Source organism: Chiloscyllium plagiosum, unplaced genomic scaffold, assembly GCF_037043375.1.
Source record: "Chiloscyllium plagiosum isolate Xiang-an unplaced genomic scaffold, Cpla_swu_hap1 HiC_scaffold_27, whole genome shotgun sequence".
Lineage (NCBI taxonomy): Eukaryota > Metazoa > Chordata > Chondrichthyes > Orectolobiformes > Hemiscylliidae > Chiloscyllium > Chiloscyllium plagiosum.
Genome location: NW_028270165.1, coordinates 15,649,687 through 15,670,513, shown reverse-complemented (window position 1 = coordinate 15,670,513; position 20,827 = coordinate 15,649,687). Strand labels below are relative to the sequence as shown.

The 20,827-nt window shown below is 46.8% G+C and overlaps 1 protein-coding gene across 1 annotated transcript in view; it reads right to left on the bottom strand.

The window, feature by feature from the left end:
• Positions 1-13,198: 13,198 nt before the first annotated feature.
• The window catches only part of LOC148143220 (uncharacterized), a 62,210-nt gene continuing 54,581 nt past the window's right edge, over positions 13,199-20,827 (bottom strand). The window contains 1 exon segment of the mRNA XM_087975791.1: positions 13,199-16,708. Coding sequence (XP_087831917.1) covers positions 15,142-16,708 — 1,567 coding nt within the window. The 3' untranslated portion in view covers positions 13,199-15,141.

Here is a 20,827-nt window from a genome sequence, read left to right as displayed (position 1 = left end):
TCTCTGTTCTTTGAAGGGCTTGATACAGCGGTCAAAGATGGTTCGAGGCTTGAGAAAGGACGGGTGTGGTGGGGGCTGGGGAGAATAGTGACCAAAAGGATGGGGGACAGAGAGAGAGAGAGAAAATGGCGGTCAGAGGGTGGGGGTAGAGAGAGAGAATGAGTGGGGTTGATAGAGAGATTGAGTGGGGAAGAGAGAGTGGGCGTGGCGGAGAGGTGGGGAAGGGCAGGGTGTTACTAGGCACACAGATACACAAGATGGCTACTGAGCCATCAGTTGGCCAACTTGACACACAAGATGGCCGCTGGATCACAATATGGAGAGAAACAGCAGAGCAGATACAGACACTGCCTGGGGCCACCAGAATGCCAGCACAATCGACTCACAACCCAGGTGATTAGTTTAAGGCGGGTGGGGGAGAGAATACACATGAGTAATGAACACTGCCCGCTGAAGTGTCTGGGTCCAGCCAACACCTCTTATAGAAGTGTCAGCGGAGCAGGTAAGGGCTGTTTGGCAGGGGCTGCTTGAAGGCTCGGTGACGTTTGTTTAACGGTTTAAATTTGAAAGTTTTTTTTTAAAAAGCGCGAAGCGGATCTGGAAGTTGGTGTAGCGTAAGCTTACCTGGGTAGGTTTCTTTCCCTATAAAAGCATGCAGGAGAGGAACCCGAGGCACTACAGAGGTGCCTAACCTATTAATAAGAACCATTGTGGTAAGTAGGTAAGTGCTGCATTTTGCTTGTTCTATTCTTGGACCTAGTTTGTTTTTAAAAGGTTACTTTTAGAGGGATGGCAGTGAAGGCAGTGCAATGTTCCTCTTGCAACATGTTTGAGGTGAGGGATGCCATGGTCGTCCCTGCTGATTACTCTTGCAGGAAGTACACCCATCTCCAGCTCCTCCAAGACCATGTTAGGGAACTGGAGCTGGAGTTGGATGAACTTCGGATCATTCGGGAGGCAGAGGGGGTCATAGATCGGAGCTTTAGGGAAGTAGTAACTCCAAAGATTGCAAACAGATGGGTGACAGTGAGGGGGACTGGGAAGAAGCAGCCAGTGCAGGGACCCCTGCGGCCGTTACCCTCAAGAACAAGTATACCATTTTGGATATTTGTGGGGGGGATGACGTACCAGGGTGGGGTTCAGGCCTCTGGCATGGAGCCTGTCCCCGTTGCTCAGAAGGGAAGGGTGGAGAAGAGCAGAGCAATAGTTCGGGGCACAGATAGGCGGTTCTGTGGGGGCGAGAGAGACTCACGTTTGGTATGTTGCCTCCCAGGTGCAAGGGTACGTGACGTCTCTGATCGTGTTTTCCGGATCCTTAAGGGGGAGGGGGAGCAGCCTGAAGTCGTGGTCCACATTGGCACAAACGACATAGGTAGGAAGAGGGTTGAGGATGTTAGGCAGGCTTTCAGGGAGCTCGGTTGGAAGCTCAGAGTTAGAACAAACAGAGTTGTTGTCTCTGGTTTGTTACCCGTGCCACGTGATAGAGAGTCGAGGAATAAGGAGAGAGAACAGTTAAATGCGTGGCTACAGGGATGGTGCAGGAGGGAGGGATTCCGGTATCTGGATAACTGGGGTTCTTTCTGGGGAAGGTGGGACCTCTATAAACAGGATGGTCTACACCTGAACCTGAGGGGCACCAGTATCCTTGGGAGAAGGTTTGCTAGTGCTCTTCAGGGGGGTTTAAACTAATTCTACAGGGGCATGGGAACCTAGACTGTAGCTTTAGGGTGCAGGACCTGGAGTGTAGGGAGGTTAGGAACATGGCATCAATCTCAAAGGAGGGTGCCTGTAAACAGGAAAGTGGCTTGAAGTGTGTATACTTCAATGCAAGAAGTATATGAAATAAGGTAGGTGAACTTGCAGCATGGATTGGTACCTGGGATTTCGATGTTGTGGCTATTACGGAGACATGGGTAGAACAGGGACAGGATTGGCTGTTGCAGGTTCCAGGGTTTAAATGTTTTAGTAGGGTCAGAGGTGGGGTAAAAGAGGGGGAGGTGTGGCATTGCTTGTCAAAGATAGTATTACAGCGGTGGAAAGGACGATGGATGAAGACTCGCCATCTGAGGTAGTTTGGGCTGAGGTTAGGAATAGGAAAGGTGAGGTCACCCTGTTAGGAGTTTTCTACAGGCCTCCTAATAGTCCTAGAGACGTAGAAGAAAGGATTGATTCAGGAGAAGAGTGAAACTAATAGGGTGGTTGTTATGGGGGACTTTAACTTTCCAGATATTGACTGGGAAAGCTATAGCTCGAGTTCGTTAGATGGGTCGGTGTTTGTCCAATGTGTGCAGGAGGGTTTCCTGACACAATATGTAGACAGGCCAACAAGAGGTGAGGCCATACTGGATTTGGTTCTGGGTAACGAACCAGGCCAGGTGTTAGAATTGGAGGTAGGTGAGCACTTTGGGGACAGTGACCACAATTCGGTGACTTTTACTCTAGTGATGGAGAGGGATAAGTGTGCACTGCAGGGCAAGAGTTATAGCTGAGGGCAGAGAAATTATGATATGGTGAGGCACGACTTAGGATGCGTGGCTTGGAAAAGTAGGCTTCAAGGGAAGGGCGCAATTGATATGTGGAGCTTGTTCAAGGAGCAACTATTGAGTGTTCTTGATAAGTATGTACCTGTCAGGCAGAGAGGAAAGGGTCGTGTGAGGGAACCGTGGTTTAATAAGGAATTGGAATCCCTTGTTAAAGGGAAGAGGGCGGCCTATGTAAAGATGAGGTGTGAAGGTTCAATTGGGGCGATTGATAGTTATAAGGTAGCCAGGAAGGATCTGAAGAGAGAGCTAAAAGCAGCAAGGAGGGGACATGAAAAGTTCTTAGTTGGTAGGATTACGGAAAACCCAAAGGCTTTCTATAGGTATGTCAGGAATAAAAGAATGACTAGAGTAGGAATAGGTCCAGTCAAGGATAGTAGTGGGATGTTGCGTGTGGAGGCTGAAGAGATTGGGGAAGACACTGAATGAATACTTTTCGTCAGTATTCACTCAGGAACAGGACATTATTGCCGATGTGAATACTGAGTCACAATTTATTAGCATGGATGGCTTTGAGGTATGTAGGAAAGAGGTGTTGGAAATCCTGGAAAGGGTGAAAATAGATAAGTCCCCTGGGCCTGATGGCATTTATCCTAGGATTCTCTGGGAAGCAAGGGAGGAGATTGCAGAGCCATTGGCCTTGATTTTTATGTCCTCAGTGTCTACAGGAATAGTGCCAGAAGACTGGAGGATAACAAATGTGGTTCCCTTGTTCAAGAAGGGGAGTAGGGATAACCCTAGTAACTATAGGCCGGCGAGTCTCACTTCTGTTGTGGGCAAAAGTCTTAGAGAGAATTGTAAGGGATAGGATTTATGAACATCTGGATCGGAATAACGTGATCAAGGATAGTCAGCATGGTTTTGTGAAGGGTAGGTCGTGCCTCACAAACCTTATTGAATTCTTTGAGAAGGTGAATAAGGAGGTGGACGAGGCTAAAGCGGTAGATGTGGTGTATATGGATTTTAGTAAGGGTTTGATAAGGTTCCCCATGCTAGGCTACTGCAAAAAATACGGAGGTATGGCATTGAGGGTGAGTTGGAGGTTTGGATTAGGAAGTGGCTGGCTGGAAGAAGACAGAGGGTAGTAGTTGATGGAAAAGGTTCATCTTGGAGTGCAGTTACTAGCGGTGTTCCGCAAGGATCTGTTTTGGGACCATTGCTGTTTGTCATTTTTATAAATGACCTGGAGGAGGGGCTAGAAGGTTGGGTGAGCAAGTTTGCGGATGATACGAAAGTCGGTGGAGTTGTTGACAGTGAGGAAGGATGTGGCAGGTTACAGCGGGATATCGATAAGCTGCAGAGCTGGGAAGAAAAGTGGCAAATGGAGTTCAATGTAGGTAAGTGTGAAGTGATTCACTTTGGTAAGAGTAACAACAAGATGGGGTACTGGGCTAATGGTTGGATACTTGGTAATGTGGATGAGCAGAGGGATCTTGGTGTCCATGTACACAGATCTCTGAAAGTTGCCATCCAGGTAAATAGTGCTGTGAAGAAGGCATATGGCGTACTGGCTTTTATTGGTAGAGGAATTGAGTTCCGGAGTCCTGAGGTCATGTTGCAGATGTATAAGACTCTGGTGCGGCCGCATCTGGAGTATTGTGTGCAGTTTTGGTCGCCATACTATAGGAAGGATGTGGAGGCACTGGAACGGGTGCAAAGGAGGTTTACCAGGATGTTGCCTGGTATGGTAGGAAGTTCGTATGAGGAAAGGCTGAGGCACTTGGGGCTGTTTTCATTGGAGAAAAGAAGGTTTAGGAGTGACTTGATAGAGGTGTACAAGATAATTAGGGGTTTAGATAGGGTTGACCATGAGAACCTTTTTCCACGTATAGAGTCAGCTGTTACGAGGGGGCATGGCTTTAAATTAAGGGGTGGTAGGTATAGGACAGATGTTAGGGGTAGACTCTTTACTCAGCGAGTCGTGAGTTCATGGAATGCCCTGCCAGTAGCAGTGGTGGACTCTCCCTCTTTATGGGCATTTAAACAGGCATTGGATAGGCATATGGAGGATAATGGGCTAGTGTAGGTTAGGTGGGCTTGGATCGGCGCAACATCGAGGGCCAAAGGGCCTATACTGCGCTGTATTTTTCTATGTTCAATGTCTTTGGGATGGATCCAAAACTTACTTCGTTAATGATTGAAAATACTTTGACCTCTGGAACTGTCTGCCAGAGAGTGTGTTGGAGTCAGATTCAATTATGGATCATTAAACTGAAAAGGAAAGCAAGCTACTGTAGTGGATGTCAGAATATGAGTTTCCTGATTGGGACTGTTCACTTGCTCCTTTTTGTTAGCATCCTGCATATGTTGGGAATTTTTCTCCTTTCTAGTATCTCAGTGACAAATCTAGTTTATGAATTGTTCCTATGATATCTCATGAGCGGGTTTATGATATTCACAGTGTTGTGGGTCACTGTGTGTCCAAGTGAGGAAAAACAAACTGTTCATCTTAAATATTTGATTTTAAACAATGGAAATAAAATTAATGTTTGGTAAACACAACTTGCTGTGTAGTAAGATCATCAGAAATAGGAATGGGAGTAAGTAATTGACCGTTGAGATGCTCTGTCTTTCATTTATCTAAATTCTCTTTCCTGCACTTGTTTTTTCATGACTTCATCTGCTGAAGTGACTACACTCCAAAAGCTTGTGATTTCAACATAAGAGCATAAGAACTAGGAGCAAGAGTCAGCCTTCCGGCCCTTCGAGTCTGCTCCACCACTCAATAAGATCATGACTAATCTTTTCGTGGACTATGCTGCACTTACCTGCGTTTTCACCATATCCCTTAATTATTTTATTTTTCAAAAACGTATCTACTGCTTCTAGTGATTGCTGAAGTAATGTCAAATACTTCCCTGGGCAAGGAATTCCATAGATTAACAACCCTCTGGGTGAAGAAGTTTCTTCTCAGTTCAGTTTTAAACCTGATTCCTCTAATCTTGAGGCCATGCGCTCTTATCCTAGTCTCACCTACCAATGCAACATCCTACTTCTATTTCTTTCATAATGTAATATATTTCTGTAAGATCCCCTCCAAACAAACCTGCTGGACTATAACCTGGTGTCATGTGACTTATGACTAAAAAATTTGTTATTACGCATCCTCATAGCAGTGGGATTTCAGGGCTCGAAGATAGGGACACTACCACTGCGCCTTAAAAAAAACCTCTGCAGCAAATAGGCCCTCTTCTCGTGAATGAATGGGGAGAGGTTTCTTCTCAACATGGGATACAAATATTATACCCTCAGAGCCCTTTACACTAAATTGAGCCCTCTTCAGTTGAATGAATGGATGTGGAGGTGCCACAGTTGAATTGGTTGATAACGTTAAAAATCACATCTTCCCCCTGAATATGTGACACTACCGCTATAGCCCCACAGCCCGTTGCAGTAAATTGGGTCATCTGCTGTTGAATGAATGAACGGGAATGAAAAGGGTGGATACACTGACGTGATTGTGAAATTCTCCACCAATCCCAAAGCTTGTGGTTGGTACCGACTAATCGGAGAGAGATATTGCAGAGGGTGGGACCAACACGACGCACAAAGCCAGCCGCCATTGGTCAGGTGGAGTAAGGTGCGCTCTGATTGGAGGGGACGCGAATGACGCGCGTCACTGAAGGAGGAGACGGAATGAAGAAGAAAAACAAAGATGGCGGCGCGAGGCTGCAGTTTTGTCATCGACTCAGCGGGCGGTTTCTGACGGAGGGAGGGGGGCAGACAGGCACCGTTTACCTCAGAAAATACCTTTAAAATACATTTCAAATTAAAGCCAGAACATTTCAAACAAAAGTTGTGAAGAAAAGGAGACAGTCCCCGGTGGGGCTTATTGTTTATTTGTGTATAATTCCCGGGGCCCGGGAAGGGGGAGGTGACGGTTACCGGGTGAACGAGAAAACAAATTAAAAATGTTGGTGGTGGAAGAGAGAGAGCCAGCGCCTGCGGCTTCTTCGGCGGCGGCCGGAGCCCAGGAGCTCAACAACCCCCCGGAGCTGGAGGAAGGTCCGAGCTCCAAGAAGCGGGGGGTCCGGCTGGAGGCTGGATTTGCTCAAGGCTTGTATCTATTAACTTATTTAAATGGTACCTACTGTATGGGGCTATGGTTTACATTAAAACCGGAGGATCATGTCAGAGTGTTTGTTTATATTGAGCAGTTGTAGTTGGTAAAATACACTCCCTGGAGGAGCACCTTCTATGATGTTGCATTTCTTACCTTCTGCTCTTCCCCCATTTGTTATCTCTCATCTTGATTTTACTTTTTTTTTGGTCAAATTTAATTTCATATTAATGAGACTTGGTGTTCACTGTGTGTTATTAACTGGTTTGTTGAATTACTGTAAGAAAAAAATTAATGTGTCATGTCATTTCTGATGTCAGAGTTTGACATTGAATGTGCAGATGTGAATACCAATAAGTTGTGAAAATAAATCAAGAACTTGTGGTTCTAACAAAAAAAGCAGTTCACTGATATTAATGGCATTGTCTCATTTGAGGATGATGATTTGAGTCTGACCAACAAACCGTTTCATGTAGTCACCCAATTTAATTAAAATTTTCTTTAACTTAATTAAAGAAAATAACCCTGGCAGGCTAAAATTTGTACAATTTGTTTATAAGATTTATTTATATGTCCCTTGCTCTCGATGTGGTCTCTGCCACAGTGGGGAGACTGGACGCCAACTTGCAGAACATTTCAGGGAACAGCTCTGGGACGCCAAATCGAAACGACCCCACCGCCTTGTGGCTGAACGCTTTAACTCCCCCTCCCAATCCGTCAAGGACACGCAAGTACTCTGGTGCCTTCCTCTCCAAGCTCTAGCTACCTGACGCTTGGAGGAAGAACATCTTGTCTTCTGCCTTGGGACCCACCAACTACATAGGATCAATGTAGATTTCACCAGTTTCCTTATTTCCCCTCCCCTCCCCCCACACCACACACCTTGTCCCAGATCCAGAGTTGAAAAATGTGGTGCTGGAAAAATGCCTCGAGGCCATGCCTCTAGGAATTCCCTGGCTGTTCTCTGGCATGGCACTCATCCACAGATTCTATCAACAAACACATTGACCTGGACCCAATATACCGGCCACTGCAGCAGACAGTTGGAACTGACAACCGGAAGCGGCAGAGACAAACCACTATAAATGCTGGAGGAAACATCACAGAAGCGCTTCACAAGAGGCTCCCAAGCACTGAGGATATCACCTAGACAGGAGATGAAACGTCTGCAACAAAAATTCCCAGCTCGGCGAACAGAACCACAACAATGAGCACCCGAGCTACAAATCTTCTCTCAAACTTTGAATTGAGCATAGGAGTTGGGACATCCTGTTGCAACTGTCACACGAGCCACACAACACAAGGCATGGTCCTTCTCTGACTTACCATCCCTTGCAATATCCGGGGGAAGACACCCCTTTAATTGTAACATTCAGGAAATATGCCTTATTTCAACAAAAATGTGCTGTGCTCACAGATGTTTGGACAGAGAAAGGGAGTTGCAGTCTGGAGTGAAGCTCAACCTTCATTCAGAAAGAGAGGAGCAGCAGTAGCTTCAGAAGCTCACCGTCCAACTTGCGCATTCAGCCAATAGGGGGGCTCTTCTGGGCAAAATCTGGGAATGAAGCAATGTCTCCCCCTTTCCATTCCTTATCCTGGGAGGGAGAGAGAAAGGGGGAAGCACTGTTCACTTGCAACAACGGGAGGCAGTATGAATACAAGCAGGGAGCAGACTCTGCAAAAGTCAGTTTCAGTCGGCTTCTTCTGAAATATTGTGTGCAATCCTGGTCTCCCTCCTGTAGGCAGGATGTTGTGAAACTTGAAAGGATTCAGAGAAGAGTCACAAGGCTGTTGCCAGGGTAGGAGGGTTTGAACCACAAGGAGAGGCTGAATAAGATGGGGCTGTTTTCCCTCGAGCATCGCAGGCTGAGTGTGTGTTTTTAAAGAGGTTTATAAAAACTTGAGTGTGGATGGGGTGAATAGACAAGGTCTTTTCCCTGGGATAGGGGGAGTGCGGAACTAGAGGGCATAGGTTTAGGGCGAGAGGGGGAAAATTTAAAAGGAACCTTGCAGTCAACCTTTTTTTTGCAGAGGGTGAAGCGTGTATGGAATGAGCTGCGGAGGAAGTGGTGGAGGCATCTGGATGGTTATAAGCAAAGGAAGGGTTCAGAGGGATATGGACCAAGTGATGGCAAATGGAACTAGACTAATTTTGGATATCCGGTCGGCATGGACAAGTTAGATTGAAGGATCTGTTTCTGTGCTTTATGTCTCTGACTGTATGACTGGTGAAAAGCGTTGGCATTCGTCGAAACATTTATGCAACAGAAAATTATAAGAGGGTAAAGATAAGCCTCACGTCATTGATCCATGAATCCCGGTGTAGTATGGATGTATTTCCAGTAATAGAGTCAGTATGGCATGGAAGGAGTCCAAAACGACGGCTTCTTTTACAAAAAGTCACACTTAAAACTTAAATCTGAGTCTTCTGGAAATGTAAGACAACCATGCGTTAATATAAGACAGATAAGTCTGGGGTATATGTTCCATATTTAATGGAATGTTTATGGCTCTAAAAGCCTGATTTGCAGTGGTTTCTGGGCTCATAATATTGCACTGCAGCATATTGTATATCTTCAGTAAGAACGTCAATACCACATGATAGATGTCCATTCAGCAATTTGAGTGAACTCTTCCTGGAGTATGCAATCCACCACATTACCCTGCTGTATACATTTACGTATAGATCAGCACAAAGATCTTGGGTATTAAGAGAGGAAAGAATGATCCACAGAAACTAGAAATGTGTGTTCTGATTTTCTATTGTGGACTGACAGCGATGACCTTCGCAATCTCTTTCCACAGGAATATTACAAGAGAAGAATTTGGAGGCAGAAATCTCAGACCAAACATCACATCGAAGTCTGACAATCGCTTGATTCACCAGGACTTGGATATAGATGGCCTTGAAAACAAAGGGGAGAAGGTCTGTCTGCTTTGTTAGGTTTTAAATATCAGTGTGACTGGAAACTCACAGAGTCTTACATACCCACACACCAGAGTAGTGACTGGAACATGTTTTACAGAGTTCTCCAATTATCAGAGGGTTCACCAGTAACACCACACCTATGCTGTAAGTGTGAGCGAGTTTCAACTGATTGTTGAACCTGGAGAAATACGAGGACACCTGCACCATGGAGAAATCATGAAAATGCAGGGAGTGTAGGAACGGTTTCCCTTCCCCGCCTGCCCGATATTCATCAGCATTTATATACCGGGCAGCGGCCATTCACCTGCATTCAGAACAGGAAAGACTTCACTCAGTCGCATCACCTCCTCGTCCACATTGGGGAGAAACTGCTCATCTGCCCTGTATGCTGAAGCAGATGAAGGACATTTTTTTTTTATCCTGGATGGAGCATACTGCAGGTATACCTGAAATAGATACATTTGTCTCTATCCCATTGAGTCTCCAGCACAGGGCCAGTCTGGGCTGCTCAATTGGTGTCTCAGTGTTTATTATTCTGCACCTGAGCCTACATCCACCCCTCTTCATTGCTCCCCCATCTCCCCTCCATCAGCATAAAGATATCCCCCACTTTTCGAAAGTTCACTTTACACTACTTCACTTTAACAAAAGACCTACATTAATACCTGTTCTCACAAACCGAAAGAAATCTGAAGAGGATTGTCGCTTTTACAAAGAAAGGCATAATATAAATTAATTCATGGTAATTGCTTCTTCGCTTTAGGCCATTTCGGCTTATGAAAGGAACACTCTACTTTCAAATAGTGGGGGAAAGCTGTATCAATACAATACAGCACAGTCACAGGCCCTTCTCACTTGCTTTAGGCACACAGACCCCCTCAAGCCTGTGCTATTTCTTAATTCTTACTTAGACCTGCTATTTATTGCCCATGTGTGGCTTCTGTTCCTCTATTCACCTCCCCTTCATGCGTCTATCAAGATACACCTTAAACGTTGTTAAGGTGCCTGCTTCCATTACCTCCACTGGCAGTGCGTTCCAGAAACCCACCACCCCTCTGTGTAAATTCCCCACCCCCACCACTTTTCCCCCAAACAGTCCTTGAACCTCTTTTAGTTGACCTTTCTACTTTGGAGGGAAAAAAACGCCTCTGACTATCATAGAATCCCTCCAGCATGGAAACAAACCATTTAGCCCAACAAGTCAACACTGGCCCTCGAAAGATTAACACATCGAGACTCGTTTTCTTACCCCCATTATCTACATTTAGACTAATGCACCGAACTTACACATCCCTGAACATTGGGCAATTTACACTCAGACAATCCAACTTATCCTGCCTCTCCCTGGACGCTATGGGTAATTTAGCATCGCTAATCCACCCTAACCTATACAAGTTTGGATTGTAGGAGGAATCCCGAGCACCCGGAGGAAGCCCACACAGACACGGGAGGTGGGTTGCAGGGACAATGTGCCAACTCCACACAGATAGTTGCCTGAGACTAAAATCGAACGCAGGTCTCTGGCACTGTGAGGCGTCAGTGCGAACCACTGTGCTATCCTGCCACCCCTGTCCAGCCAATCTGTGTATCTCAGCATTTTGTCGAGGTCTCCTCTCAGCCTCTGTTTTTCCAAAGAAAACAATCCAGGTTTATGCCTCCTCTGCTCATAACGAGAGCCCTCCAGACTAGGCACTTTCCTGGTGAACCTTGCCTGTACCCTCTACCAGAGCACCCACATCCTTCCAGTAGCACCGTGACCAGAACTGCACACAATATTCCGAATGTGGCCAGAATAAACAGCTGTAACGTAACTCTTACACTCAAGGAAGCGTGCTGTGTGCCTTCTTGATCACCGTGCCCACCTGCGTTACCACTTCCACAGATCTATATGCCCAGATCCCTCTGTATGCCAGTGCTCCTATGTGTTCTGCCATTTATCATACAATTCTTATATTTCCTTTGTCTCTATCGAGCTTCGCCTTGACTGTCTTTCTCTCTTCATCTCTTTTTTTCCCCCCTCCTCACCCTTCCACACATCAGCATATCATAAGACCATAGGAGTAGAAATTAGGCCATTCAGCCCATTGAGTCAGCTTCGCCATTCAATCATGGCTGATACGTTTCTCAACCCCATTCTCCCTGTAACCCTTGAATCCCTTGATACTCAAGAACCTATCTATCTCAGTCTTAAATATATTCAGTAACTTGGCCTCTGTAGCCTTCTGTGGCGGTGAATTCCATAGACTCACTACACTCTGGCTTAAGAAGTTTCTCTTCCCTCTGTTCTAAAGGGTCTTCACTTGACGTGAAGGCTGAGCCCTCAGGTTCTCATCTCTCCTCCGAATGGAAACATCTTCCCAACATCCACGCCGTTCATTATTCTGTAGGTTTCAATTAGATCCCCTCTCATCCTTCTGAACTACATGATGTATAAACCTAGAATCCTCTAATGTTCTTCATATGTAAAATTTTTCATTCCTGGATCATTCTTGTGAACCTCCTCTGAACATGTTCCAGGGCCATACATCCTTCCTGAGATATGGGGACCAAATCTACATACAGTACTCCAATTGTGGCCTGACCGGAGCCTTACAGAGCCTCAGAAATACATCCCTGCTTTTGTATTCAAGTCTGATCAAAATAAATGCCTTCATTGGATTTGCCTCCCCAACTACTGACTCAACCTGCAAGTTTACCTTGAGAGAATCCTGGAGTAGAACTCCATAGTCTCTTTGCACATCAGATTTCTGAATTTTCTCCCCATAATTCTTCTGTTCCAGAGAAGCATCAGAGATTTCCAGACACCTCGATTGTTTTCAGGGATACCAAAGGATACTGGGAATTGCCAGTATCTCAGGAGGAGGCAGAGGGGAATGTGGTGTGGTCCTGTAAACTGCAGAACTTTCCAAATTCCCTGAGTCCGCAGGAATTCTTTCTGGACAAAGAAACAAAAGGTCCACTGAGAAACTGCTACATCAGAAGACCTCAGAGGCAGAAATTAGGCCATTCAGCCCATTGAATGGTGGAGCAGACTCAATCATTCTTAAGTATCAAGGGTTACGGGGAGAATTGGGTTGAGAAACGTATCAGCCATGATTAAATAGTGGAGCAGACTCAATGGGCTGAATGGCCTAACTTCTGCTAGTTAACCATCCCTGGGAAGAAGGACGCAAAACAACAAGCTGTTTCCTGGGACAGATGAGCTAAGTGTTTAATAAGCTCATGACAAAAGGACAATTAAGTCTGTCTGTGGAAGGAAGGCCCTGACGTAAAGGGGTTTTTTGCAGGAAAGGCTGTACCAAACAAACCACGAAACCTCAAGGATAAGAAGGTAAGCTACAGACCGGAGATCTCCAGAAGTGTGGGGAGGTGGTGTTAGAATCTAAAGAAGCATCACACCACAGATTTGAAAGCGAGGAATCTCCACCAGAATTCAACCTCAGAAAGATGCAGCAGCAGTACTTGGAAGAAGAATGCTGCACTGAATCCCTGGACACTTCCAGAGACAGATACTGTTGGGGGAAACTCAGTTAAATTCTGTCATCAATTGGGTGATAGCCAAGTTGTGAGTGAGGTTGAACTTGGTTACTTGAGTTTTATGTTTGGTTGCTACATACAATAAAGTGTTAATCATTGTTTCAGCAGTTAATTGTGTGCAGTTTCTGAGTTAAGAGCCAAATTAAGGCGATTCACCCACAACCACAGTGAGAGGCTGGGATTCATGTTGACTGCATTGCATTCAGCAGTACATCACGTCAATACTCTTATAAAGCGAAGGCTGACAGCACCACCTTTCTCAAACAGAAACACCCAGAGGACTGTGTCGCCCAATAATCTGTAAAATTAGCATTAAAAGTGGTGTAACCTGCTCTAGTGAGAAGAATAAATCCCCAATGCTTTAAAATCAACAATCAGCAATTTATTTATCCAACTCTCACGGTGAACAAATGAACAAAACTATTAACAAACTGGATACAGGCCAGGAGCAGATGGGTGGCACTAGTTTAGTTGGGGATCATGGACTGGTTGGTCTGAAGGGTCTGTTTCCAGGCAGCATGACTCCATAGCACGTAATGAATGGGGATCCATCCCAAAGATGATAAAGGTTTCAAGCACCATCTGTAGACTCCCTCCAGATAACTGAAGGCAGTGGGGCACTGTGAGGGTCAGTAGATCAGTCAGCCAGCCAGTTTTCTATAGGAGACTTGTCTCTCAAGTAAGGAAGTGGTTTCCTGCCCCATCAGCCAGATTATCCAGTTGGATTAGGTCCTATATTTCCAACAAAATAGGTCAACGGGGCAGTGTCTATAACAAATATGTTATTAAACTTGGAAGAGTGCTGAAGACATATACAAGGATGTTACCAGGATTCAAGGGTCTGTGTAAAAGGGAGAGGTTGGACAAGCTAAGATATTTTTATTTAGAGCATTAGAGACTGAGAGAGGCCCTTACAGAAGTGAAGAGATCGTAGAGGGTGAATGCACTCAGACGTTTACCCTGGGGTTGGGGAAGTGAGGGCGAGAGGGCATCAGTTTAAGGTTAGAGGAAAAAGAATAAAAGGGAATGTGAGGGGCAATGTTTCTTTTTACGCAGACGGTGGTACACATATGGAATGAAATGCCAGCGGAAGTGGTTGAGGTGGGTCGATTAACAACATTTAAAAGGCATTTGGAGAAATACGTGGATAGGAAAGGTATGGAAGGAAATGGACCAAGTGCAGGGAAATGGGCTTAGTGTTGATGGACAGTTTGGTCGGTGTGGACCATGTTGGGCCGACGGGCCTGTCTCCTGCTGTAGGACTCTATGATTCGCATCTCTTTATCGGTACGACAGTTTTGAGTTTCCAAATGAACATCTCACAATCAGGCCGAATAAAATCCAATCTCATTTGTCAACTCTGATGCGGAGGTGCTGGTGTTGAATTGGGGTGGACAAAGTCAGAAGTCACACGGCACCAGATGAAGTGATGAAGGAGCAGCACTCATGAAAGAGCAATGCTCCTAAAGCTTGTGATTTCAAATAAACTTGTTGCACTGTAACATGGTGTCATGTGACTTCCGACTTCTTTAACTCTGGGTTTGTCTCAAACTTGACGGGGTACTTTGTCCAACTCGGCATATTTTATCAATATTGCTTGAAGGAATTTTTTCTAAGATTAGATTCCCTACAGTATGGAAACAGGTCCTTTGGCCCAACAAGTCCACACTGGCCCTCCGCAGAGTAACCCAGCCAGACCCATTCCCCTATCCCTATTCCTCTACATTTACCCCAACTAATGCACCACACCTACACATCCCTGAACACTATGGGACAATTTAGATGGGCCAATCCATCCTAACCTGCACACCTTTAGACTAGGGGAAGGAACCAGAGCACTCAGAGGAAACCCATACAGACGTGGGGGAGGAGGGGGCATCGTGAAAGCTACACACAGACTGTCATCCCGAGGGTGGAATTGAACCCAGGTCAGCATCGTGAGGCAGTGGTACTAACCACTGAGTCACCATGCCACCCCTGAGCCACGTAGGTGGGCTTGTGTGGGTGGGGGGGAGGTAAGTCCAGCACAAAACAAAAAAAGCTCACTGCACCCACTGTCAGAATGGGCAGGAGGTTCAGCCCTGGGGGTGACCCATTGCAGTGTCACTGGTGGAATCTGATTGTTGGATGCACTGTTGCCCCCGCTGGTGCCTCCGCAAGTTGCAGGACGATGTGAACTTCCGCCCGCAGTCAGGGCAGGCAAACGGCCTCTCCCCGGTGTGGACCCATTGGTGGGCCAGCAGTTTGGAGGAGCAGGTGAACCCCTTCCCACACTCGGGGCAGCTGAATGGCCTTTCCCTGGTGTGGACCCGCTGGTGGGACAACAGGTCAGAGGAATTGCTGAAGGCATTAGCACACTCAGAGCAGGCGAAAGGCCTCTCCCCCATGTGGATTTGCCGGTGTCTCAGCAGGTTGAAGGACTTGCTGAAGGCCTTCCTGCACTCTGGGCAGCTGAAGGGCCTCTCCCCCGTGTGGACCCGCTGATGGGCCAGCAGGTTGGAGGACTTACTGAAGGCCTTCCCACACTCTGTGCAGCTGAAGGGCCTCTCCCCCGTATGGACCTGCTGATGGGCCAGCAGGTTGGAGGACTTACTGAAGGACCTCCCACACTCTGGGCAGCTGAAGGGCCTCTCCCCCGTGTGGACCCGCTGATGGGCCAGCAGGTCGGACGATTTACTGAAGGCCTTCCCACACTCTGGGCAGCTGAAGGGCCTCTCCCCCGTGTGGATTCGCTGGTGACTCAGCAGGTCGGAGGAATTGCTGAAGGCCTTCCCGCACTCTAGGCAGCTGAAGGGCCTCTCCCCCGTGTGGACCCGCTGATGGGTCAGCACGTTGGAGGAATTGCTGAAGGCCTTCCCACACTTTGGGCAGCTGAAGGGCCTCTCCCCCGTGTGGACCCGCCGGTGCTTCAGCAGGTTGGAGTCGTCACTGAAGGCCTTCCCGCATTCGGGGCAGCTGAATGGCCTCTCCCCCGTGTGGACTCGCCGGTGCTTCAGCAGGTTGGAGGAATTGATGAAGGCCTTCTCACACTCTGGGCAGCTGAAGGGCCTCTCCCCCGTGTGGACCCGCTGATGAGCCAGCAGGTCGGAGGATTTAGTGAAGGCCTTCCCACACTCTGGGCAGCTGAAGGGTCTCTCCCCCGTGTGGATTTGCTGGTGTCTCAGCAGGTCGGAGGAATTGCTGAAGGCCTTCCCGCACTCTGGGCAGCTGAAGGGCCTCTCCCCCGTGTGGACCCACTGATGGGCCAGCAGGTTGGAGGAATTGCTGAAGGCCTTCCCGCACTCTGGGCAGCTGAAGGGCCTCTCCCCCGTGTGGACCCGACGGTGCCTCAGCAGTTTGGAGTCGTCGCTGAAGGCCTTCCCGCATTCGGGGCAGCTGAATGGCCTCTCCCCCGTGTGGACTCGCCAGTGCTTCAGCAGGTTGGAGGAATTGCTGAAGGCTTTCCCGCATTCGTGGCAACTGAAGAGCCTCTCACCAGTGTGTATATGCTGGTGGGCCAGCAAGACACAGGAGCTAGTAAAGCCCTTCTCCCGCTCGGGGCAGGAGAACGGCCTCTTCCCAGTGTGATTGCACTGATGAGCCGCCAGGACAGATGGGACACGGAAGCTCTTCCCGCAGTCGCCACAATTCCATGGTTTCTCAACAGGGCGTGTTTCCTCGGGTTTCTCCATGGCCGAAGCTTCAGCTGCACACACACACACACACACACACACACGTGTACAACCCTGCCATGAATTCTTCTTTCCAGGCAGTAGAGTTGTTTCAGGCTCCACACTCAGTGCGCTGCAACAGTAGGGTCTTTCAACCAGTGCCCCCGTACTCAAACAGAAACCAAAAAGAAAGCTTTGCTCCTTCTCACAGAATCATAGTTGAAAATTGTTGCGGTCCTGATGGATTGAGTAACTGTCAGACATTGACGTGAAAGTGAGGACTGGAGACACTGGAGAGTCAGAGTCAAAAACTGCGTCACTGGAAAAGCGCAGCATGGCAAGCAGCATCAGAGAAGCAGGAGAATCAACATTTTGGACATAAGCCCTTTATCTGTAAACTTGAAACTTCTGTCTTCAGATAGTCTGTAAGAAAAGATTATAAAAGTCATCACTGCCAGTCCGGTTAAGAATATCAAGGCATTGACACTGACACCAGAGAGAAACTGTACATATAGATGTGGCAAATGTTAGTGGCTAGCCAGAGTGACAGAGATATGTAGCACCCTTCCAGATAACCTAACCTAATCTCGGCCGATTTGCCAGCATTTTTGCCCATATTGTCTAAACCCTTCCTAATCGTATACCCATCCAGATGCCACTGTACCAGCACCCACCACTTCCTCTGACAGCTCTTTCCTTAAACACGCCACTTTCTGCATGAAAGACTTATCCCTTAGGTTCCTTTGTTAAGTTCTTTTGCTTGAGCTTCTTACACTGCAATACGCCAACTTCTGTGAACAACCAAACTTTATTAAGTACAGTACAAGCTGTGGAGAAACTCTTCACACTCTTCGCAATGCTGGTACACAACAGTACCAAAAAAAAACAAACCCCTTAAACAAAGTAAAACTGAAACAGAGGCTTACAATTGAAGTTAGAAGGGCAGAAGGAGACAGTGTTAGCAGCCTTTCTCCACATAGTCCACTGCTTAACTCACCCAAACGAGACTTCAGCTTTCAGGACTGACCACTCCCCTTTCATTGTACAGGTCACTTCTAAAACATAAAAGCTTTGGCCTCAAGTCTCATCTGTTCACATATAACCAAAAATGCCTCCCAATACCATTTTTCGTCTCTGTACTAAACGAGTTGCTTCGGAGCCCAGGTTTTTTTAACCACCCTTCTGGAAAAAAACAAGGACACAGCATCCTTGAGAAGAAGGACCAGCTTTTAGTAAAAGGACCAGCTTTGTGACAGAGGGATATAGGCCAAACACTGGCAGGTGGGATTAGATTAGTTTGAGAACATAGCATGGAGTAGTTGGACTGAAGGGATTGTTTCTGTGCTGTTTGACTCGGTAACTGTTCTGCAATGGTCTGAAAACCATTTCCTTGCCTTCCCCCATAAACATCCACTTCTTTGTTGTTCCAAAATCAGATGAACTCAGCCTTGAATATATTCAATGATCCCATAACTGCAGGAAGACATCCCCACTTCTGGACTCAATTCCTCTTGCTAAGATAACACCTGCTTTGCTCATTGCTTGCTGCACCTATCTCACAACTGGCATTAACTGGTATGGAAGGACGCTGAGGCCCCTTTATACACATTCCTGATGAAGGGCTCGTGTCAGTAACGCTGACTCTCCTGCTCCTCGGATGCTGCCTCATCTGCTGTGCTTTTCGAGCACCACACTTTTTGACTCTGATCTCCAACATTTGCAGTCCTCACTTTCTCCACATCCCAATATGTCAACATTAAAACAATGCATCTCCTTTCTGCTTTCCCTCCCCACCCCCCACAGGGAATGCTATCACTTCACATCGTGGTACTGCATTTTCCATGAGTTTGCCAACTGAGACACAGACCTGGCCCAATTTTTCCAGAATCTGCCCCCTCCATAAATTGAGATTGAAGGCGAGAAAGAGAAACACAATCGGCTTGTCTCTGATTAGCAGGAGGACCACGCTCCTTCCGGTCCTCCAGGGCTTCCTATTGGCCCAACAAACGAAGATCACGCGCAGATTCCGCGGACAACCAGGAGCACGCGCAGGTTTTGCTGACACTGGCGAACATGCGCAGTGTGTGTTGTCACCGAGGAGCATGCGCAAGATGCTCTGTGAAGTTGCTGGTGTGACTGACAGATTTTGTGCCCAAATGACACTCGGAGACAAGAAAGGCTGGAGCGACATTTTATATTTATCCTGCGGCTCCACATTTTATTCCTTTTGCATTTTATTTGACTACTCATCTTTTCCTCAGGGTAGGGGACTCCCAAACTGGAGGGTATAGGTTGAGGGTGAGATGGGAAAGATTTAAAAGGGACCTAAGGAGTAGAAAAAAAGTGTGAAAGTTAATTCCCCTCAAGTGCCCTCTCCAAACCTGCACATCTTTGGATTGTGGGAAGAAACCGGAGCACCAAAGGAATCCCATGCAGAGAAGGTGCAAACTCCACTCAGACAGTTGCCCGAGACCGGGATCAAACCCGGGTGCCTAGCGCTATAAGGCAGCAGTGCTAACCACTGAGCCTGTTCAGAAAAAGCAGCAATTGATTTATATTAGGGTGAGAGGGGAAAGGATTAAAAGGGATCTAAAGGGCAACTATTTCAGGCAGCGGGTGGTGCGTGGATTGAATGAGCTCCCAGAGGAAGTGGTGGAAGCTGGTACAATTACAATATTCAAAAGGCATCTGGATGGGTATATGAATAGGAAGGTTTGGAGGGATATGGGCCAAGAGCTGGCAAATGGGCCTAGATTAATTTAGGAGATATGATTGGCACGGAACAAACAAATTGTTTCCATGCTCCACTACTCTATTTCTACATCGTCAGAACTGTTATGACACAGACTGCACCCCCCACTAATTTAAACCCAAAAAAGATTTACCCCAGGTGGTAATGTGAAAATTCAAGAGGTAAGGAACTGTTTCTAAAAGTCACTATTTAAAGTTTTATTTAATGATCTAGGACACTTACTTGCAAGTGTTTAAATCTGCTGGGATTTTTCGTACCGCCAAATCTATTCAAATCTGTCTGAACCAGTTCAAATCTTGGACGAAAGCCCCCAAATTTTACAACACTGGGTGCAACCTCCCCCACCTAATTTAAACCAGCAACATAGAGAAGGTTTAACCCATGTGGTAATCTGTGAAAATTCAAGAACCAAGAAACTATTCCCAAAGGTCAGTATTTAAAGTTAAAATTAACAACTTTATTTATTAAAGTCTAACGGAGAATAATTAATTAACAACTATTTACAACTCCTGTCTCTAACCTATCTTCTACCTTCCCCTGTATGATACCAGTCCAATAAAAACCCTTGATTAAGATTTACCGAAAGACTCAAACTTCAAAACCAGCAAGCTGTTAAATCTTCTCTTTGTATCTTCCTCTGTAGATTTGCTCTCCAGGTCGGTGTCGATGTTTTTTCTCTGTGCAGACTCCTTCTCTGGACAGGTGCCTCTGAGTTCTCACTAGCAGCCTACATTTGTTGGTCTTTTGGCAGTTCTCCTGTAACTGTTCAACATTTTTTTTTTTGATTTTGTACTCCAAAGCATCAAATCATTTGAGGAGAAAGTGATGTCTGCAGATGCTGGAGATCAGAGCTGAAAATGTGTTGCTGGAAAAGCGCAGCAGGTCAGCCAGCATTCAGGGAACAGGAGAATCGACGTTTCGGGCATAAGCCCTTCTTCAGGAATGAGGAAAGTTTGTCCAGCAGGCTAAGATAAAAGGTAGAGAGGAGGGACTTGGGGGAGGGGCGTCGGAAATGCGATAGGTGGAAAGAGGTCAAGGTGAGGGTGATAGGTCAGACTGGGGTGGGGGGTGGAGAGGTCAGGAAGAAGATTGCAGGTTAGGAAGGCGGTGCTGAGTTCGATGGATTTGACTGAGACAAGGTGGGGGGAGGGGAAATGAGGAAACTGGTGAAATCCGAGTTCATCCCTTGTGGTTGGAGGGTTCCTAGGCGGAAGATGAGGCGCTCTTCCTCCAACCGTCGTGTTGTTGTGGTCTGGCGATGGAGGAGTCCAAAGACCTGCATATCCTTGCTGGAGTGGGAGGGGGAGTTGAAGTGTTGAGCCACAGGGTGGTTGGATTGGTTGGTCCGTATGTCCCAGA